Below are 24,819 nucleotides of genomic sequence, written 5' to 3' on the forward strand. Positions count from 1 at the left end.
ACTTGCCACTATGGGTACGGTGACAGTAATCGACGGTCATAAAGATTGCGGCTATCTGAAGTATTGCCTGCGATCCCGCAATCCCGTTAGCAATGCGACTCTGTGTAGTTTTATGTGTGTCAAATATTCGCATGAGCGTTTTCAATTGATCTAAGCCGATGTTCAGTACACAATTATGAGGCGGTAAAGTAATGTCAATGAAATATACGTACTTTTAAGTTTTAAAATCAGGAATCATTTGTTTTTTTTTACTATGAATACGATTGGAAAGAATACATTTGCGATGACCAAACTATTATTTTAAATTATGTTCTCTAAAGAAAATATAGATACAAACGTTAACAGTTGCTCACGATTTTTAAATTTCACAATTTTTTTGACAAAAAAATATTTTTGGTTATTATTTTCGTTGAGATATTTGTAATTCATTATATGTAAATAAGATGGTTTTCGTACAATTAAAACAAAAAATTAATAATAATTCATAACCAAAGTTCATTAAGATATAAAAGTATGACAAAAATAAACCAATGACGTTCTGAATATCATATGTCAGGAATATTATAAAGAGGTCAAATTTATTTGTTATGTATCTACCGAACTATTGATCCTATTTTAAATCAGAAAGCTACATTATTCCTGAGTGCTATAGGGTATAAATTTTATAAATATAATATTATCATCGTTTATTAATAAATTACACACGTGCGAAGCCGGGTCACGTCGCTAGTCAAATATAAAATACAACTCTATTTCTTTTTAGATATTGTATATAAAAAATATGAACGATGTTTACATTTTCTTTAGAGAACATAATTATAAAAAATAAAAGTTCGCTCATCGCAATTTTTTTCTCTTTCGTAAGTAACAATGCAGACTGTGCAATGTTCCGGTGCGAAGGGTGACTGAGCCGGAGTAATTACAGGCGCTAGGGACATAGCACCCTAGCTACGTGCACAACTATCGCGTACCTTTGATATTACTAATGTATATACCTAGTCTTGACTAGCTCTTTGATCTAGTGGCTAAAAAAACCCGAGGTCCAGGATTTAAACCCTGACTCGGGCCAGAACTTCTCGTAGCAGCCCGGCTTTTAGCAGTGTCTACACTCTCGTGGAACGAAAGTAAAGTCTTTGGTTCTGCGCCTGAATTATTTTCAGTCGTGTCGGGTTTGTTGTCCCGCTGGATTACGAGAATAAGGGAATGTCGATTGTCATGCCGAAATCGGTCTGTAGGACAAAGTTTAAAGAATTTGGCAAAAGTCAATTTTTGCTGCTTGTTGGCTATAGGTAAATTAAATTAAAATAAAACAAACTTTATAATATTTTACTTGTAGATAATTTACTTTTAGGTGGTAGGGCTACCCCACTCATCAGTTGCATGTCGGTCTGAAGGGTGAGTGAGCCAGTGATAAAAGGGATCGTAGTTCCCAAAGTTGGTGGCGCATTGGCGATGTATGGAATGGTTAATATTTCTTACAGCGCTATTGTCTATGTGCAGTGGTGACCGCTTACCATAATTTATACCATTTGCTCCAGCTATGTGTATTATAAACAAAAACAGTTTTTAACAAGCACTATTGGCTTGTCTTCTATAAAATTTAACTTTTATAGCGTAATCTATCTAGAGAAAACATGAAAATGGTATTATTTTGGTCAACGTAAACCAATCTCAACTGAGCTTTAGATTATATTCTATAGCACCCCAAAATTATACCCACATTCTCCCCAACGCCAATATACATCTCAGGTAGATGATATGTCTATTTAAATTTTTCTTTTCATCCCGATATTATTATTAAATATGACTAACTCTTTAAAAATTAAAGGTCCTGGGCCGGATGTGTGACTCAAATGAATACCTTTGTACGGCATTTTATAAACGGACGCTCAGAGTTTCTTAAAATACAAATTATAGGTATTTCATTACTACGAGTGTTCGCAGGTAGGTATATTCATGGGTAAAGGTATTTAATAAAGTAGTAAATTGTGCCTGTAAGTTTTGAATCGGGATGAAATTAAGTTATTTGTTTTAAATGAAAGGAATTACTATTTTTTCATATTTACCGGTCAGGATTCCGGTCATTGTCGAACCATTTCGGGGTAGATGATATATTGAACAGTGGTCGCCCGCGTCCTCTCTCGAGTTTTAGGGTTTGGTCGTTAAGTGTTAGAAGCCCATGTTCTTGGTGATCTAGCTTGCTTCACACCAAATTTCATTAAATTCGGGTGCAGTGGTTTAACCGTGAAATAAAAACACACAGACAGTTTCGTATTTATAATATAAGTATAGTCGAACAAAACGTTAATTACAGTTTTATTGAGTAATCATCAGATAGATGACTATATCGTATTTCCATTTGTATTCATTCAGTAAACTTGCGCAGTCGCATAAGTTTATATTAGCCCATTGTAATAGACCGAACAACAGGACAAAAAAAAATCGTTATATTATTTATTGAAGATTGAAAACAATCTCGTTTATTTTAAACGTAGGTATCGCAAATAATCTTTCAATAATTAATAGCCAATGCCGAAGTTAATTACGTAGGCGCGCTCTGACTTGTTTGGTTCAATATGATCTCAGTTCTAAATGTCAATATAGAGCGTATTTTCGGAATAAAACGCGAGCAGTGATTTATAGATATAAATTTATTATTCATTAGCTGTTTGGCAATGCTCGGCGTAAATAAATGTTGAGTAATTGATTTTATAAAAGTATTTACTTACCATATTTCACCTCAATGCTAAGTATTGTTGTGCTCCAATTTGAAGGGTCATTGAACCCGTGAAATTAAAGAAACAACACAACTTTTTGGTGTTCGTCTTCTTTATTGTGTTATTAGCACATTGGCGATGAAAGGAATGGGTAATATTTAACGGTGACCTCTTAACATCAGGTTCACGGTTTCTCCTACTATTTTTCCAATCTTAATTTCAGAGGAATTTCAGCACAGTGTTATTCCGAAACCCAAATCAGAGTGTCTATCAAAACAGATTCGTGATTACTCTAAACAGAAAAATAATATTAAAGAAAACCTACTGTGTTAGTGAACTGAACTATAAACGGACATATTACGAACTTTATAATTTAATTTTTGAATTAAAGGAGTAAACTATAGATTCCCGTAAGCATAAGATATTTTTAAACGTAAGCGCATTACCAACAGACTAAAATATAAAAAAAAATATTTTTTACGTTGTAAATTGGCTTTAAATTATTCTTTAAAGACCTTACTGTTGTGCTTTTTTATAGTAACATATTAACCTATAATTTGTAAAGTGAACGTCGACAGATATATTATTTATTAAAAAAATATTGGTGTTGCCATATCTATGAGCATAATTTAAATGTTTCACGCATGTGTTCCTCCATGTTAGAGCACGCGATCATTACAATGTTATCTTTATTAAAACAAACTATTACAAATTATATACATTTCCGTAATATTTAACATACGATTTGCATCTTTTTTTTCAAGTATTCTTCGTCAATTATAGCCTTATTTAAACTGAGTTTTTGTCCGTAAACTTTTTATGGAAAAATTTTATACATAAATATTATCTATTTAATACTTTATACACAAAAAATAAATAAAAAATTATTGAGATATCTATAACAAACGCGAAATCGAATGTGCTATAATTAAACCTTTATAAAATTGGACCCGAAATGACTCTTAAGCTTGTCACACATGTGAGTTTTTGGCGTGTGTATGTCTTACTATTTATCATAGAAACTAAGTTTGTCTTAAGAAATGTCCTTAATCTAAATCTATATAAATATCTACTTATCAATCAACAATAAAGTCATTAAGTTAAAACAAGAAAAAGCCTAAACAAAAAGTACTGTATAGCAATATGAAAAATATGTAATATATATTATATTCTTACCATAAATAATCTTTTGTTTTTTGCATTGCTTTAGTGTCTTAGAGCAGAGAATAGTTACGATGCTTAAAGTCGTTTTCTTTTTAAATACCTTTTTAAATATATCACTAAATAAACGAACTTAAAAATTGAATGAATGTAAAAAATATATTTTTTTTTTACTTGGATTAAAAATAAAACTATCGACTCTTCATTTTGTAGGTATTAATTTGAACTTGATTTTAATAACCTCTAGATAAATTGGTAACCAGCCAGCACATTGCTAAATGTTTATTATAAAATAAATTGAATATTAAAAATATGCGCGATAAGAAATTATGTAAAAAATAGAACAATTGTTTTTAATAAGACTTGTTAAATATTGTTGCATATCAATTGATAACTTACAGTGTATCATTATCTTGTTGCGAAGGTGTGGAACAGACATGGTATTTATCATTAAAATGTATTTTATCACATTTTATCAATAAATAAATCATATGCATGTGAAAAATTATCAAATGATGATTCACATGCATATGATTTATTTATTAAGGTACGGGAATAGCCTACCTTTTAGTTATTATCTCTGACAAGCATTGCATTTTATTATTTACTTCCAAAAATCTATTAAAACATATCTAACATTTGCCAATCAGTGAATAATCACGTCTCTATTTTTTATATATTTTTAATAACACATAATAACCGACACTAATGTATTAGTGTCGGTTAATTTACATATAAACTAAAGAAAGATGTAATCAATTGTATTGCCCTAGTTTAAGTGAAGCTATTATACGTTGTCTTTGTAATGTTTTATGCATGAACATTATCACAGAGCATACAACTTACTCACGAACCGCTATTTGCTTCGTTGTCATCGTAATCGAATATCAAAGAGCCGCTGTCAAACTGACATGGAAACAGTTATATTTGACATTAATGAGACGGTTATGTTTTGCGCAAACTAACAAGTATAATCTATAATCGATTTCTTGACAGTTAACATACTTGTTGTATGTCATTTGTTTGCAAAATAAGAGGCTAGTTCTCGTTTTTACTTATTTCAGACATGTTAGTTTTATGTATTATCACTTGAGAAACCTTAATTTTGTCGCATGAGATTATTACTTGACGACAAAAGTCGAGAAGGCGATTATTTAAAGTTGTGTGTGTTAAGCTATAGTGTTTAAGTTTTACGTTTTGTTACGTACATAATTATGGTATTTACTATTGCATAAAATCAGTACAAATTGTCCCTCTATCTTACTAAGATAGACTAAAGGATGTCACTACGTTGAATATATTAATTATCATAAAAAATAAAGAAAAAACATGATTTTTACATGTATGAGATAGTTCATATTCAAGAAGACAAACCGTGTTATAAAATCACCTATCTCAATATAATATTCAAGGCCTCAAAATATTGATTTCATTGGCTATTAAAATATATAAAAACATCCAGTTTGAGCCATCTCTGGCGTACAACGACATTCTACACAAAAGTCATAATCCTTATAAAAAAACTGCAACAATTCTCAGTATAGAATAAGTCATTTTATCGGAAGTGTCTCCGAATAAACGAAACTAGCAGAGCTTCCGATCCGTTTCACGTACTATAAAAGGGTTTAAATTTATTCATACCCATATCAAGAATCACGAAATATTTACAAACAATTCCTAAAAGGACAGAAAAAATTAACTTCCCTAACAATAGTGATATTGATTAGCATTCGCACTTTCCTCATGCCTGTCGTGAAATTGCTTGAACCACGTATCATAGTGGCGTGTGAGCATTGAAGGCAATAAAAATCGTTTTAGGTGATGCGTGAAAATGTTTGGATTTAAAACATCAATCGCCTGTGAATAACTTTTCTTTATTTCCGTCTTTCTATGATTTTTTAGTGCCTCGGCGAACACGTAAATATTATGCAACTGTGTCTTAGATAAAAAAAATATCCAAGGAATTGGGTTAGTAATTAACTGCTTTGTAAATGTTTTATTGACATCTTTGTTTTTGGACGGCACGATATCGGAAATGAACGTGAAAAAGTATTGCGATCGTTGTAAACATTTGCGACGCTACATGTTATGCAACCGCCTTGGACTATTGAATGTGAAACTAGAGTTAAGATGTGAAGATCTTTTTTCCTCTTCGATATTTTGCGTGAATACTCTCTCTAAGCATCGTTCAGAATTAGAGCATACGCATAATCATTATGAATTTTGGTATTTTGAATTTTAAATAGGACGTCGTTCTGTAAATTTTTCAAAAGTAGAGACGAACGAAGGAAAAATTAATTTATCAGAACTATAAATTATGAACCGAAATTCTTTGGGCACCGTTACTGTTTGCTGATAAGTTAACCATTATTTGTTGTATACAATTGTTGTACGGTTGGCAAAAGTTTAATACTGAAACTACTCCAAAATTTTCAAATAATAACCCAACAACAAATTTGACGTTAACATATTCGTATTTTCTTTCTATTGCCTTAGATTTTTGTGTTGTTTGTATTAAGTATTTAATTAATTTGTATCTCTCTCTCTCTCTCTCTCTTTCTCTTATTTATATTTTACTTACTAATTTTGTTTTAGTATAACAATTTTTTTATTTAAGTCATAGATTAATTTGGGCAGATAGTCCGGAGCAGGTACCTTGTTTTATCCCTCAGACACCGCGACTTGTGCGAACTTGTACGTTCTTGTATTTTAACGCTCACACAGCGTGCAGCATGAGATCTCCGTACGTCATTAAATTTATACTAATATTATAAGTGCGAAATTAACTCTGTGTGTTTGTATGTCCGCTGCTCTTTTATGGTCAATCCACTGAACCGAATTTGATGAAATTTGATATGAAGCAAACTTGAACTCCAAGTAAGTCTAAGAACCAACCTTAAAACGCGAGGGAAGCCGCGGGCGACAACTGATTCTCACATGCTTAGAAGAAAGCTGCGGAATTTCTTGCCGTAAATTCTCTGTAGAATCTACATTTCGAACTGGTTTTATTTTTAATTAAATTTATCTTGTAAAATTGCTATTCAATAGTGCACGAAGGCACTATTTGAATAAAGCTGTAACATCTAATTAATATGGAGAGAACGAAAAGATAAGTTAGGCGTAGCATAAGCCACCGTCGGGATTTTTCTACTAAGCACACAAAAGTAGGTTTTAATTAAATCTGCAGGTCATTTACGCGAGAAAATATGCTTTTTTAATTTTTAATAATATGAAGGCAGACAGCTAATATTATCGCAAATGTTCATTGCCGTTCGTAAGCAGTAATCATCAAAAATTTGCGAACTAGGAGACTATAGAATTATAGATGTTTTCTTGTTGGTCTGCTACTGCCCCGTTTCACTAATGCTTATAATCGGAACACAAAATACACAGGATACTGTACCTCCTAACTTTCTGAGCCGGCGTGCTATGTACAAATCGTGCGATGTCTTTGTTTAACAGGACATTACGCCCAGCCGTGGGCATGAATCAATGTTTTGATATTTTGGCTATTAACTATTAATTTATTACTTAGATAAGTAATACATACATATATATTCGAATCGAATTTGCGGCATGCACTGTAGCCTGATTGACAGTGACTGACAGCTGACTAATTAACAAATTACGAATGCATACGAATAATTGTAAATCAATCAGCAATAATTGTACCTAGTTGAGTTTTTTTTTATATAAAGGCATTTCACACGTTTGTTCGACATCTATACTTTTTTTTACTTTTTCGTTTAAACAACAATTTAATTATTGTTATTACGTTTTGGTGCTAATTTAATAAACTATTCCACTGACTGTTGATGTGTATACACTCGATACATGCATATTTCCTCACGATGTTTTCCTTTGTCGTCGAGCAATATAATTATAAACACAATGTCAGCACATAAGAAAGTGATGCCTTCCATAATAATCCACTTACTCTGCCATTAGGCTCTCTGGGCTTTTAGTAGAACAAAGTAGTACTACCAACTTTAACTTCCCATAAAACCAACATATATGTACACGCAATAAAGACACATTCAAATATTGCATAAGGAATTATTATACTATAATGTTTTATTTATTTATAAAGATTATTAATTAAAATATCACAATGTGCACTCAACCTAACATAGTTTCCACGCATGACGGCGACTCGTGTGTGCACGCGACATTATCGCGAAGGCGCGAGCAACAATAAGTAGACGCGGTCAATGGACCGAATACGTTATTCTTATGATAAATACTTGCGTAATTCATTAAACACTTTTACTTAAAAAAAATATTTTTTATTATTTATTTTTAACATTATTGATCATTTAAATTATAAGGAAAACAAGTAGAAGGGAATAAAGAATCTTTTATAAAAAAAAACGTAGGTACATACATATATACAGATAAAAATAAAATAATAAATAAAAGACCTAGGATGATGATATATACAGATAAAATCTTGTTTTAAAATAATATCTTTTAATAATAATTATTATTTTTTTTTTAATTAATTTATGATTCGAACATAATAAATAAATTGTATTTAAATATATTAAGTTTTTTTTATTAGTTTCGTTTATTGTTAAAAAAATCTACATGGCGGCTCTGTCAGTGGGTCAAAACGGTAATGAATCGTAATCACACATAAATCCACGTTATCTTAGTCTATATTTTAAAATAAACCATATTTTACTATCAACGTGAGCTACCGACGCACGAGCTATTTTAAACGCTTGATAAACAACACCGCGATACTTGGATCACGCATTTTCTGATAATATTGTAGATGATTTATTTCCCAAAGGACAAAAGACCTATCAGAGTTCAACTGTCCAATATCCTTTTATGAATTAGAAAATGTGTCGATATGTCATGATGGATTACTGAACACTTTGTGGCGGCTATTATTAGAAAAGGTTTTTTTATTAAACGAATTCATATATTACAACTTGGTTTGTAGCAAGTTTTTTTTTTTTTATAACCCACCGTTAAACAGCAACAGTATTGTTGTGCTCTGGTTTGAAGGGTAAGTGAATAAGCGCAAGGACATACACCTTAAATTTTTATGGTTAGTGAAACATTGGCGATGAAGGACAACACTCCTTCTTCGCGTACTCTTTCCTCAAAGGCCGGCAACGCCCCCCGGTGTTGCACATGTCCATGGGCAGTGGTAGTCACTTTCCATCAGGAGAGCCTCAAAAAAAAAGAAGGAATGATTAATATTTCTTACAGCGCCAATGTATATGTGCGGTTGGGACCACTTATATGATAAACAAACATCTTTAGAAATAAATGTTCTTTTAAAAAATATCATAATATTTTGTGTTGGTCAATATGATCTGTAAGTGACGTATCTTGATAGTTATGGATTTTATTATATAAGGGAATATATTAATACCTGTCTGTATCACTCATGAAGGCTAGATATACAGCGCCCCTAATGTCTTATTAATAAGAAGCATTCAGCCGATAAATCTCTGACAAAATTAGTATTCTAACAAAGGGCGTTTATCCGTGTTCCGTAAATTGGTAAAAAATGTTTTAAAATCTTGTCTATAACAGACATAACTTTGAGTAAATTAATTAAATTGCTTTCTCTAAAATAATTTAATTGATTCAATGATTAACTATATCATAACTATATATAAAAATGTTTAATAGGTTAAAGGATCAAAGGATGCAAAGAGTAAAATTTTATACAAAAAAATGTAAATAGCCTCTGTACTTAGAGCTTATAATACTCTGTATTTTAAAAAAAAAGGATTTCTACGCAATGCACGATAACACTCGATTGAAACTTTGTATGTAAGATAGAAAAGGTTCTCTTGATTGAATTTAATAATTGAATAAGCATCTCTTAGACACTTGGACAGCTTAAGTAGAAAATGAACTAATCAATACACTATCGATTGCTCATACACAAGTAATACGATGCTCAAGTGAACCCACACATGTGGTGCCATTCCGCGGTTCGTATGCGAGTACAATTTATTTATAACTTAATGTTATACTCTGTTACGATTGAATAAAAAAAAAAACATTTTTATTGTTAAGGTTTATTTTATTAACTTAGAATTATATACATTTAAATGAATATTATAAGAATTACCGATTAAGTATCTGTAGGTCAACAATAAAAACAAAAAGAGTATAATTGCTGATTTTTAAATATTTGTATATTCGGGTCAAAGAACTATTAATATTGAGCTTAGGTTGTAGGGCTTTGTGCAATCCCTTCTGGGTAGGTATCACCCACTCATCAGATATTCTACCGCCAAACAGCAGTACTCAGTATTGTTGTGTTCCGGTTTGAAGGGTGAGTGAGCCAGTGTAACTACAGGCACAGGGGACGTAACATCTTAGTTCCCAAGGTTGGTGGCGCATTGGTGATGTAAGGATGAAGGATGTTAATATTTCTTACAACGCCATTGTCTATGTCTTACTATCAGGTGGCCCGAGCAAATGCTCGTTCGCCTACCGATATACCATAAAAAAAATTTAATATATTATAAATTATTCAGATTTCTTCTCTATCCTCATACCATGATATACCGTCATCATCATTATATACTTAATTTTAATTAAACTACGTTGTCATTTTAAATAAGCGATATTGATATAACAAATTCATGGCGTCCTATATCTCAGTACATATGACAAAACGAGTTAAAAAATATATCAGGTACGTATTTAGCTATTTGCAATTAATGATACTAACTAGTACTGCACATAGTAATCGCTGACATTGGTCATAAGGAACTAATTATAACATACAAAACAATATATTTATCTAGTCATTTCTTGCGTTTTCTGTATATTGTGACTTTGTTTATTTACTTTACTATTTGGTAAAATATTTGGTCATAACACCCGCGACACACAATGCTATAATAACATTTTAAAGATTTAAGAAAAAAAAATTAAATCGACCAAATGAAAAGTAATTATACACTTTCTTTGGAAACCACTTGTAATAATACAAATATTATATCATTATAATAGATATACATATATGTAGGTAAAGAATATAAATACAATTTTTACAGAAGGCTGTATGACGTTGTTCCTTTGTTTCAATTCAAAATGCGAATATTATGCTTTACTAGAAGAGAGAAATAAAAGGAGGAAAAAGTTATCAGTAGATACATTGCTATTTGTAGAAACAGAAAAATATATAAAATTAACGCAATTATTATTTGGAGTAAAGAGGAGTATTATTCCTCATATCGTAAGTATCATGTCGGTTTCATAGGAAATTATATAATTATGCCTCGTTAAAAATATTCCTCGAAAAGCATTCGCTTAAAACCAATTCAACAGAATATATATATATTGATACAAGATACATTGTTTTTATATATGTGTAAAACAAAACATAATGTACTACTAGATAGCCGGTAGTTGAAACGGTAGTCATTAAACTCTATAAAAAATTAACGATCAATGGACAACATTCCACGTTAACTTTAATTAATATAAAACAAAAAACAGTCAGCAACATAAGTTAACTATGTTTTTCAATAGATTGTGAATGGTTGCGGTAAACAACTATAAAAATAAAATATATATTTTTTTAATTCTTTTTTTTTAATCTGTAGTGCCACACTCATTCATTCATATATATTTTTACATTACATTACATTAGCAGCCCGTAAATGTCCCACTGCTGGGATAAAGGCCTCCTGTCCCTTTGAGGAGAAGGTTTGGAGCATATTCCACCACGCTGCTCCAATGCGGGTTGGCGGAATACACATGTGGTAGAATTTCGTTGAAATTAGACACATGCAGGTTTCCTCACGATGTTTTCCTTCACCGCCGAGCACGAGATGAATTATAAACACAAATTAAGCACATGAGATTTCAGTGGTGCCTGCCTGGGTTTGAACCCGAAATCATCAGTTAAGATGCACGCGTTCTAGCCACTGGGATATCTCGGCTCATTTATATTTACATCTCAGCAATATGATATAACAAGACAATATACTAAGCAGAGATTCTCATTTAATTACAAGCCCATTATTTAATTAATTACAAGCTTCATTAATAGTTAAAAAAATCTTTCTTAACTATTATCCTCCTTTGTACAATTGCCCAATTAGTTAAAGTATTACAATAACGTATTATTTTCCTCAATATGATGCTTTTCTACGAAATTGTCTTTTTTTTTAATTCAATATATTTTCCTCTTTGTTTCAGAGTTCTTTAGAAAACTCCTGCAGCTCTCACGGGAAGAGTTCCACGCCATGTTCAAACGCACCTACGGCATGATTTACGAACAACACACGTATGTCTTCGAGCAATTGTTCGAACAATTGGAAAGGTACAAATTATTCATAATATCACTAACAAGGACATTTATACTTATAAGGTTTTGATATGAGGATTTTTGAATTGTTAATATTTTTGGTCATTTTACGACAAAAAATACCTATATTCTGTATGTAGTATGTAATCAATAAGAATTAATTATCTAGTATGTGTAAAATATTGAAATTTATTTTGAGTAAACATAATTATGTTGATGTATTACACACACACATTTACATAATTGCCTATATCTGAAGTCTCACGATCGGCAGCACATTGACATCATAAGACATTGCTAATTCCCTCTACATTGGCATGTGCATGGCCAGAGACAAGTGGTCTTCGTCTTCTCATCTGCTTTCTAAATATCCATACAAAAAGATGATAAAAAATCCGTGATAAACAGAAGTTGTCACTCGAAGTTTCGAGACAAAAACCGATCGATTAATATTGTAAAGCAAACGTTGATACGTGATTTTATCGTAAAAATCACGATACCACAAATTATTTTCAGACATTTAATTATCGTGTTCTACGTCGATATTATACTTCAGAATTGCTATACAGACCTCTTTTGAGATCGTATAATATTGAAAATGAAAGTCTCAAAAGTCAAAGATCTTGTTATGAAATAAAAATAAAAAAATACAGTAACGATCCTTACAGGTATTACACCCGAGGCGATAACGACTTTGACGAAATGATGGACGGTTTCTTCGGAATTCTCTACCAGAAGATGTTTACGGTGCTCAACTCACAATACAGCTTCGACGAGAAGTAAGTTCCATTATTAGTTTTTAAATTAATTAACCATTTAGTTTCTTTAAGCTTGTTGGAAGCGAAAAGTAAGTATTAAAATATATTCCATAAAATCTCTCTTCAAATAATATCTTATAATTATTTAATGTCAATTAAATTGAACTCGCTCAATGTAGATAAATATACATAATTTCATACTCATATTCGAGTTACCTCCTTAACGTGACCTTAGACAGTTGATACAAATTAATACAACATCCCGGGAATACTTCTATTTCCCAGAAAAATGTGATAAATATAGACGCGCATAACAGTAATCTTTTTTCAGTTCGTTCAACATTTTGGCAAGTTTACAAAATGCATCAAAGATATAAATTCGTTTCGTCCAATCAATTTAGGAAATATGTACTTAGCCATTTTATTGAATCAAGTGTACCATCAGATTGTCTAATCAACGTGATTAATTCAGTCAACGTTCCATTAACATAAAACGCACACTCTATAACTGATTTAAACTTGACACTCAAAGGTACGACAGGAGCTAAGCACTCCATAATGTTTTCATAACCATTTTTTAACACTATGGTCTATTATGGTTACAGAAGTATATTTATGTCTTCAAATAAACTGTCAGCTCTAAGTGTTTTATAGATCTGTCTTCAAACAGTACTTCCGTGAACATGCGTGATCGACTTCGACGAATATTTTTTCTTATTTCTTTAGTTTAAGGTCTACAATGGCGTGCATTTAATAGTACATAGGGTTGTTCCTTGTGACCAATGACATTTCTAATAGCTGAGATCAATAGCACTATTCGTCATTCGTGTACGCAATTATAACTTTAATTACTACTCCATAAAATCTGTACTACATTATAATATGTATGTATGTTTAGAAAATAAATCTACTGTCGTAAGAAGTTCCTTGGTTTCAGTTAAAAATACTAATATGTTCTACTTAGAGTTAAAAGGAGGTTGAAAACTAAAAAGCCGGTAGCAATAGACACATGACCGCAATTTGTAGAAACAGAAATATTTATAAAATTAACGTCATTATTATTCTGAGTAAAGATGAGTTTTATTCCTCATACGAAGTAATTACTATGTACATACGTTTCATAGAACATCAAAGAACGTCAAAAATTACGCCTCTTGAAAAAAATCTTTGTACTGAATAAGACACGTGTTTATTGTGTGTTCGTTATTTAAAAATGTATTCGTTACGTGTGCTATTAGTTCGCATCGTTTATTCTACGAAATACGAACTTTGCCTTTTGTTCTATCCGGTCAATTATACTTTACTTTTTTTTTATTAAATACTCATTTTTTTATTAAATATTCATTTTTTAATAAATACTTTTAAAAATCGTTACTTTTTGCCATTGGCATATTTTCAACGATAGACAAGAACGCTCATTTAAACAAATTATTGAAATACCGTTAGAACTAAAGTTCGGCACAGCGATAAATCTTCATTATGTAAGCTAATCAAACTATAAAAATATACAGCTTAAAGAGTTGTAAGCGACTTTAATTTCATGGAGCTTAAGGTGTTCGTTCAACATAGTATAACAATACGTCGTCCCTATAGACTTCGTAGTTTTAAAATTAATGTATAAATTATTGTGGTATTACGATATTAATAGGAAGGTAGGTATTTAACGGCTTGTACAAGAAGTAAGTTCACAGATTCATACTTTGATACGAATTTAGGAAATATGGGCGTCGCTTTATACACGACCACACTGAATAAATGGCGAAGTCATACTTCAGTCAGGTGTACGGACCGCAGTTCAGCTTAGTCGAACAGAGTGAGCGTATGGTTTGAAATCTAGCGGGTACTTAATACATATACATATATTGATGTTTTTTGGTCACAAAGATGAAATTATAAAAATATACAGGTTAGTTAAGATAACGAAATTCGAAGCGACAAGGAATATCGGAAGTTATCAAAAGCCAGCTAAAATCAAATTTTGCTTAAACCTTTTTACTTTTTTACTTTTTTGAAAGTTTTTATTTTAGTAAATATTTACCCCGAAACACGTTTATTTTCGAATCTTTTTCGAGACCACGTTGAAATATTCCTTAAAATATTAGCTTTATATGCGCTTATGGCCACTTAAAAAAACAGCCTGTTTGTCTAGTTTTAAATTATTTCGGTGATTTGGTAACTATAAATTTTGATGATTACTCATCGTTTCATCAGCTTGTAATTAATAAAACCAAGACTATATAACGACGGCTTTGTATAAACAGGATACAAATTCAAATATTCAATTTCACGATCATGTTACTAGATGTTGTCCAAAAACTATCTCGTTAAATTGGGATACATTTAATCAAAATAAAACGCAGTTGCTAATATATTTTCTGTACAGATCACTCCTATGAACTAATGTAAAAATGGATAATTAATCCATAATCATACAATATTGTCTAGGTATAGTCATTGTTTATTTTTTTTTTAACGTATGCGTATCAAAGGAAATAATCCAGGTACCAAAATTATTATTAAATGTATACATGTCTGCGTTACTAAGTAGGCTGGCGACGGAATATCAATGAAAACTTAAGAAGACGGCAATTGTTTCTTCCGCTTATTACGTATTTTCTGGAATTGTCTATTACTCGTACATTGCAACATTGTCTTCGTTGTAATTTAAAGATAATTTAATGCCTATGACTTAGTTTCTTTACTTCAGTAAAACAGGTCTATAGCAACAATTTTGCAAATAGCAACAATTTTTTTTTTCATACTTCTAATCCGACTGTATTCTGGAAGCCCAGTGTTGGATTTACCGACATGGTAAATCTCGAGCTCCCTATTCTAACGTCTATATATTATTCTACCACAACGTAATCTTATTCATAATTAGGTACGATGTTTGTTTACCATATTAAGTAATTACGCTATCGCCCTGCACAAATAGGATAAACATTTGGCTTAAACTATTTCATTCAAATGTTTTTTCTTATTTTTGGCATGTTACCGATGTGGGGATAATCCGCCTCGATGCGTGTCTGTTGTAGATAGATATGTGATTTTTTTAATTGAATTGTTTCTTTGCAGGTATTTAAAATGTGTGAATGAACACATGCGAGACATTCAGCCATTTGAAGACGTGCCCTCGAAACTGTCTGTACAGCTTCGACGCGCTTTCGTAGCTACACGCACTTTCCACAAAGCACTGCGTGCTGGCGCGGACGTCGTCAGGAGTATGATGCAGGTTTGTTACATTCGTAAAACATTATCTAAAAGTCAAGTGATAAAAACACTACGAACAAAGTCGAGTAAGTGACTAACTATATTATCGATTTCCTATCAACACGAGGAAGTTCTAATTTATCATGTAATATCTGGAGCCTAAAGTGTTTGTAAGAGTCTACTTGAATTAAATAGAATCTGTTCTTTATTCATTATTGTATTTAAAAACAAAAGGATTGATACTATTGAATACTTATACAGTTATATTTTATATATACTATTTTTAAATTTGGACCGATAAATATCTATAAGGAACTCACAAATGGTTCAAATTATTATCACAGAAGTAGTGTATCTTTGCCTGTGAAGTTTTGATTTTGGACTTATAAAAAAGCTTTAAGCCTTTTTAAATGCAAATACAGTCAATGTGAACGTCCGTTCCTTACCATTTGTAAGGAACAAATGGAAGGAAAAGAAAAGGGGAAGAGTGCTAAAATAATCGAGCTATCTACCCCAAAAATAATGAAAACCTGGTAAATTCTTCATTAGAGCAATAAACCGTACTCAAAATTTCATAATGTAGACGTACATATATATGATAAATACATATACAAAAAAAAACTAATAGAATACAAGAAAACATTTAGAGTCAGCATTGCCTTAAATGGGTGACCATTAAGATACGATTTGCCTACTGACCTCGAGACTTCGCACACCAGAATAAAATCATATCAAGTTTGGTACTTCAGGGACACTTGAAACTCATAAGCATTCCATATAAAACACAATTCTCTATTGTGTTTTGTCGCTTATTGCATTAAGGATTTTACTATGCAAATCGCTATCGCGAAATTCGGCGCTGAATGTATAAAATCTTATCAATATTCGAGACAAGTAGCTCGACCTTCGTGCAGAATAACGTCTTGTAAGCTGAATCATCCGTCCGTTGATCTCATTTGGCGCCAGATGACACATTGCTCTGGCAATTAATATTATAATTATATAGAACATATTCACAAACGAACTTATGGGCACGAAATCAAATCGTCTTCGTAATAAGAACCGCTTATTACATTTAGTTTGTACATTCAGTACGGATGATGTCATCGAAATAACTAAGAATAAATATTATTTCCAATAAAAATATATATTTTATGATACAACACGTAATATTTTAACGATCCATCATTCATCTAACGAGACTTAAAAGCTATGATTATAAATATTAAATTAACATCCTTCGACAAAGGAATAACGACTTCGCAAGCATATGTTCATATTTGTCAGAGACATGTCCACATTCCGTTTAAGTTAAGTCTTGGAATGTTGACCGACAATTATCTTGTACATGCAAGCCCTAAAGATCACATCAAGGCGAATGCGTGTATGTCAATGACGCAATCATGAATCTTAGGTCAAATTCAAATACAATATTATATTTAATTTTGGAAAAATCCTGTCCTTGTAGGACAATGACAAACCGTGAGATTTGAAACTACTCTTATTTTTTCAAAAGAAAATTTTCAATTAAAAAGGACACAATTTCATCAATAAGTTTTTTTACACAATTTCCAGGTGGGTGTTACCCAAGAATGCGTGACAGCGTGGGCCAGACTTCGGTACTGCGGTACATGCTCAGGGCAGCAGCAACCCGCCTGCAGTCGGTATTGCCACAACGTTATAAAGGGCTGTCTACCCACTCATGCAGATTTAGGCGAACAGTGGGACGCTTATGTTGGTGAGGAATTAATAACTACGTTTTGACCTTTGACTTTTATCAATCTCTCTTATTATTTAAGATTAGTAAATTGATAAAAGGATAATTCTTTTGTAAATGAAATGTCAAAGCTATGCTAATCATTATCTAACTTAAAAAAATTACATTACAGATGCCGTAGAAAAAGTCGCAGACCGGCTACTTGGCCCATTCAACATAGCGATGGTAGTAGAACCTATCGATATTAAAATATCCGAAGCTATTATGAGCTTCCAGGAGCGCAACCAGGAGATCTCACAGAAAATCTTCTCTGGTTGTGGAAAACCAGTGTTGGGCGGAGGTGTCAGTACGGGTCCATTCTTCGCCCCGGATCGGAGTCGGCGTTTCGCACGATCTGTCATTCCAGACTTCGATTGGAATCACAAATCTAATGATGTCGACGATTTCGAAATCGAGGCTTCATTCGAGAGTCTTGTAAACGAGGACCCGTCATTAATAAGCCTTCGGAGCCCCGAGGGTATTCGAAAAGCGACGGAGGAACTGGCCGAGCAGTCCAAATCGAGGGAACGTTTCCTCCAGTACATGAAAGGACAGATTAAATTAGAAGACTATGAAGAAAATGAGAGAAAAAAGAGGGACGCTGATCCGGACCCCGCGCCCGGTGGCGCCGAGATCGACTTCAAATCATATGAATTCGACGGCAAACGAGGTTCGAAGAAAAAGAAGCCGACGACTACCAAACCTGAAGATGGTCACGGTAAGTTCTTCGTAGTTCAGTAGAATAAACGGTATCATAATAAACATGGAAAGACACTAAAGTTTTTATTGGATATAATATACTAAAAATTACGCATTTTCAAAGCCGCTTATATCATTAATATAATGAAATTACGCTATACAGGCGCCGAGTCTGGCCCGGCATTGGAGCGTCTGGTGCGCGAGACGCGCGCGCGCGTGCGAGCCTCGCGCCGCTACTGGCTGCACCTGCCGGCCGTGCTGTGCGCCAGCACCAGCGTCACCAGCGCGCCTTGCTTCAACGGCTCGCATGTCGCCAGGTGAGTGATCAATTTATTAGTACCATTTAATATTTCCTATCGTGACTATGAAAGTTTAATAAATTGAAATAATTAGTAAAATTGAGAAAAATAAAGAAGATTCACTAACCATTAGCTTATCCTTCATTTACGCAGCATTTAAGTCATGGTCGACGATCGCTATATACATACATAGGAGCGGCGCATAACGTACGTACACATTACAGCTACACGTCGATAGCGGCGGGCGACGGCAGCGCGGCGCTGGCGTCCAACCCCGAGGTGCACGCGGCGCCCGCGCCCGGCCCCGCGCCGCCCGCCGACTCGCTGCGCGCCTTCACCGCGCGCCTCAAGGACGCCTACAACGGCGTCGAGGTGCAGTGGAAGGACTCGGGTGAGTGGCGCACGCCTATGACACTCTCACGTTTCGTGTTGAAAAATATATTTTCGAAAAGCGCGTAGCATCTAGGTCATATCGGACATGTGCCGCAAAATTATTGGACCGAGTTATATTTTTGAGTCTTAAATTAATCACAAAAAAAATTCAAAGCATGACGTCTGCTATCCTGCTACATGATAATATCCAAAGAAAGAAGAAACTATATTAATATTTTTTTTTATTCGGTCATTAAGGCAAATCTAAGAGCTACCGTCGAGATCGTTTTAAACCGGTTCTAATTAAATTCATTTGTAATTGATGTTCAATGTTCTATTTATTGTTATCAGCTGAGGATCTCCAATCGGCTGCGGCATCAGTTAACGAGTTTTTGGATAACGGCGGGTCGGGATCAGGTTCGGGAGACGACACGAACGACACCGAGGACCCCGGTGATGATGACGACAGGGATTATCCTGAAGGTTTGTAACACTTAAATCATGTTAGCACGTACTTTTACTTAAAAATATACCTTATCATTATACCGCTCTTGTTTCTCTATTTTATTTTTTTACAAATAAATAGAAACTAGAAACTTGGTACAAACATTCCAGAGGAAGGAAAAACACTCATGGCTTTAATGTATTTACAGGTTCCGGAGATAGCAGACCAGGGCTGGACACAACAGAAACCGATATAGATAACCGGCCACCGGAGATACCGAATGTACCCAGCATTGTGGACGTTCCCGGAAACAACAATGTCCAAGTGCGCGGTCGCGTGGACGAGCCGCCTGTCACCAACACCGATGTCGCTGAGCGGGAATTCGTCCCGCCCAGATCATACCCGACCCCAGACGAAGTCCCGTCGGGACCAGACCAGACCGGGGTCGATGTTTCATCCGGACCGGATCAGGCTCAGGAACAGCCGGTCGCCGGTTCCGCAGACCGGCCGTCGTTGCAGACGGCGCTCTTCACCTACGCCCTCCCGGTCGTGTGCGCGTGGTTCGGAACCATCGTGACCGATATCTTCTAAACGACACCTCGGTGACGTCACGTCGCGCAGTTAACTTATTGTAGCATAGGTAATGCACGTAATACAATTATTTATTTCATTTCCGACGATCGACCGCGGTCGGTGCGCGGGACGTGACGTCACCGCGTCGGTGTCGTTCGCGGAAGCCAAGAGCTAGTCAGTGCGAGTGACGGTCGTGAGCCGAGCGAGTCGAGCGAGTCGAGCGAACGCTCCTGTGATATGGACGAGTGACGGGTCGGTACTCGAAACGTCGGAGACTCTCAACAAATTGAAAGAAATACACAGTGAATGTGTAGTGTTAATTTATTTTATTAATCGAAATATTCCGCTGTCGAAGGAATAAGTGGTCGACAATAACAGTGGATTTCAATTTTTTTATATATATATATATTATAAACCATTTTACCCAAATTTTATGGCAATTATAAAAAAATTAGGAAAAAAAAAATACAACCAAATCGTGTATTTATTAAATGATCTTGTAAATATTACTTGTAAATTATATTCGAATTAGATAGCGAATGTTTTTATCCTTTCACGTACGTTTGTATGTATGTATGTATGTATGTATGTATGGTACTTTAGTCCATCGCTCAGCGTCGTCGAAATTTTTTAAGATATTCTTCATAACATGTTATAATGTGTGTAAACTTAGTTGTGAATTCTCTGTACATAGTGACGCAAAGCGGTGTGCCGTTTTCGGAATATCGGAATTATTTAAAATGTAAATATTAGTTAGAAGTATAACTAAGCGTAAGTTAAGACTGATTTGCTTTCGATATTTTTTTTATAATTTTAAGATACAACACAATCAAAGGGAATATCGTCGTGATAAAACAGATCAAATTGCAGATTAAATGAATATACAGATAAAGAAAAACTTTTTAAAAAAAGAACGATTTTTTTTAAATTTATGTACTGGTTGAAGGTTTTTATTTAATGGTATCGTTTTGATTGTACTGTATCTTTGTATCATATATTCATTCGGAATAGAATTAACCGACTGACATAGATAATTTCGCTTTATTAATTTTATGTTTTTTATTTTAATAACGCAATGTTATCAATCATGTTTAATTTTTATACGTTGGCTTCAGCTTTACTTTGCTATAAATGTATTTTATATTTTAATTTACGATCCGTTACAATATCAGCGTATTGCAAATTAAATTTTAGATTTTTTTACTGTAAGATACCAGTGTATAGTATCCTTAAGAATGTCATGACACACTATGTGTAAGAAGAAAAGAGACAGCAACAGTTAATACTGTAGACTCTCGGTAATCCGACAAATGTTTTACAAGGCGATGTCAGAGTACTGAGTGCTGCCATCCCGGATTTTTCCAGTCCGGATCTTTTTAATTAAAATAAATATATTGTATAATTTGACAAATGCTATGCTTTGAAGTTTCGCTTGCGTTGGCTTACAAGGAGCGTTGGTTTAGATATTAGTCGGATTGTCAAGAGTCTACTGTAACTTGCATTATATACACTATCCCTGTCCCTATTTCTTAGATATTCAAGTTTTGGTGTCGTCTGTGCTAAGTTTTGCTAGTACATAAGTAACTTTCTTACATGCCATACATAGTCTTTTTTATTATAATCAAAACGCACAATAATATTTATATAATAAATAATAACTGTTTATTAAATAAATCGCAATAATTTTTATTTTTTTATTTAGTAATAATTCTCATCTGTCACTGTTTAAAATTAAACGTTGTCAATATTAAAATGTTATGATTTTTTTTTTATTTTGCTTCCATCTAACGTTTGTTATTTTAAACAAACATATCAATGACTCTATAAGAAACAATCTTTGTATGTGCAAGTTTTGGGACCAAAAAAATATTGTCATTGTTAAAGTTCGAATGCCTCGAAAAGATATTTGCTAACTACCTAGACTAACTTTATCAATTGCATTATTAACGTGTTAAAATAATCGAATTTCACAATCATTAGAAAAAATTATCAATTTTATCTAAAACCAATACTTGCCAAGTTAAAAATGAATTTAAATATTGCAACACTAAAACTATGATTTTTAAATGATCGTATGAACAGATAATTTATATAAAAAATTATGGACACACAGTATAAAGTCTTTTTTTTTTAATTAATTTTATTAACAACTCGTGTAAAAGCTGTACAATAATGTATATATACATATGATGTCCTTACCATGTTATTATTGTTGCTGTATTTTTAATCTATATATTGAAACGTGTAAGCATTATCCAGCTTTATCCTATATACGTACGTAGATTTTTATAGTAGGTAACAAAATTGTAAAACACTATTCGATTAAATTGTAATTTAACGAAGGTTTATTGCCAAAACAACACATTAAATAATACTAATTACTAAAAATATATTAGACTACACGTGACTATGACACTAATAAAAAATAATGTTTAATTAACACCTAAATTATTCATTAAAATACTATCTGTTATTTCAGATATTTTTATACTTAAAAATTAAAATCTTTCAGTTTTCTGCAAGTCTCAACGTTAAATGTTTTAATATAAGCGTTAGTAGAATATAGGGGTATAAACAATTACAGGGTACCAATTTAAGTAAACTGCCACAATCGACAATTACGAATGTAGTATTCGACTACGTGGTCAACAAAGAGGAACTACTATCCTGTTGTTTTCACTACGGACTGAAATTAAATAGTAGGTAATAACGCGCACATTTTCAGCCCAATAATCAATATCCTAAAATGCGAACTTTAAAAAGTTTTTATTATAAACTTATTCTCATCTTTAACATGGTAACATCACTAAAATCATTACCAATTATAGTTCCTCTCCGTTTCAGCATAAAGCGCTGTTAAAAATAAATTAATGCTTTTTTTAAATAAATGAATGGATGTTTAAGCTTAAATACATTGTAGTGTCACTTCTATTAGGTATCCATTTATGTTGTAATTAAGTAAGATTATTATAAAGTATAAGTTAACTATTCTCAGCAAAATCACTCCAGCTGCAATGTTCATAATTTCACATGATTTACAAAAATATGTACCATGGCATTTGAATAGAGACAGTTTGTTAACAACTTTGAAAAAAAGTGAAATTAAACCTCTTTACGTCATTTAACTAACTGCAAGAGGTTTTAGTCATTATCTGTGCTAAATGCTAAAGTCACTTCGATTAGTTAATTAATTATTACTTAAACTTACCCATCAGTTAGATAATTTATTATTAAAATGAACACAGGTGTCTCCAAACTTTATCTTCAACTTCATTTAATCATAAAGAAGTATAATATATTGGTATAATGTAGTGTCGATTTTGGAATTGTTCTTGCGGACTATAGTTTGGAGACGCTTGATTTAAAATATAGATATATTTGATATTATTAAAAATATACGATGAATACTGTATGTACTTTTCTATAAAATCGATATTTATAATCAAAATATATATAATAATTCGTTAAGGGAACTAATATTCATATTTAATTTCCTTAACGTCAAACAAAAATTATTAAAGTGATATTAAAAAATAAATTTGTGCGAGAAAATAATATTATCTTTTCTCTCTTTCTAACAGGACATGTAATGTATTAATTTAAAATTTTGAACGTATAACGATTAATGAACAGTAGAATACAGATTTTTATATAAATATTATTTAGGCGCTACATTGTAGACAATTATGTAAATAATTAATAAATTTATTATGTGTAATATAGTTTTTTATTTAAATATCATCCATTCATACTTTTTAAACTTCTATTTATTCGTACATATATTGAGTTATTTGTAACATTCAAAATTGAATAAAGCTCCACTAATTTATAGTAGCACCCATTTATACACGAAAGGTTACAGCTCCGTGATAACAGCCATAACACGTGTTGGGCTCTCGATGGAGGATTCATTTATCACACCCATTATTTTTTTAATAATATGCGAACGGGCAAATGGTCCACCTATTGGTAAGTGGTCACCATCGCCCATAGATATTGGCGTTGTAAGATATCGCCAATACGCCACCAACCTTAGGAGATCTTATGTATCTTGTGATATTGTTGTTTGGCAGTAGAATATCTGCATTGTAGTTGGTACAGAGCCCTACCACCAAGTAAGCTAACTACTCCACGAACATAGTGGATACAATAGCTAACAAACCGATCAATATGGTATATATTTAATAAATAAATTGTACAACATCATATACATTACTCTGATCCCAATGTTAGTAGCTAAAGCACTTTTGTTATGGAAATCAGAAGTAACGATGGTACCACAAACACCCAGACCCAAGACAACATAGAAAACTTGATTGATTAATGAACTTTTTCTACATGGACTCGACCGCGGAGGTTGTCATATTTAGGTTCCTAAGAAATGGTTCTTTGTCACTGGTCTATATTAATCTTTTTTAAAAATATTATGAGTAGATAACATTAATTATCAATTCGCATATAATTTCAATGGCATGTGACAAATTATAAGAAATAACACAATGTTCGCCAATTTAAAAGGAAATCAAACAAAAC

The 24,819-nt window shown here is 32.7% G+C and overlaps 1 protein-coding gene across 2 annotated transcripts in view; it reads left to right on the forward strand.

Annotated features, from left to right (window-relative positions):
- LOC125070167 overlaps positions 1-21,995 on the forward strand; it is a 76,020-nt gene extending 54,025 nt beyond the window's left edge. The window contains exons 3-12 of one of the 2 annotated variants that reach the window (XM_047679910.1): positions 12,066-12,189; positions 12,843-12,953; positions 16,008-16,164; positions 17,718-17,880; positions 18,032-18,616; positions 18,761-18,914; positions 19,121-19,287; positions 19,620-19,751; positions 19,922-20,304; positions 20,421-21,995. In XM_047679910.1, the coding sequence (XP_047535866.1) occupies positions 12,066-12,189; positions 12,843-12,953; positions 16,008-16,164; positions 17,718-17,880; positions 18,032-18,616; positions 18,761-18,914; positions 19,121-19,287; positions 19,620-19,751; positions 19,922-20,304 (1,976 nt within the window). In that variant the 3' untranslated portion in view covers positions 20,421-21,995. The other variant, XM_047679907.1, reaches the window with a different exon arrangement.
- Positions 21,996-24,819: the final 2,824 nt, after the last annotated feature.

This window comes from Vanessa atalanta, chromosome 2 (assembly GCF_905147765.1).
Source record: "Vanessa atalanta chromosome 2, ilVanAtal1.2, whole genome shotgun sequence".
In the NCBI taxonomy this organism is placed as follows: domain Eukaryota; kingdom Metazoa; phylum Arthropoda; class Insecta; order Lepidoptera; family Nymphalidae; genus Vanessa; species Vanessa atalanta.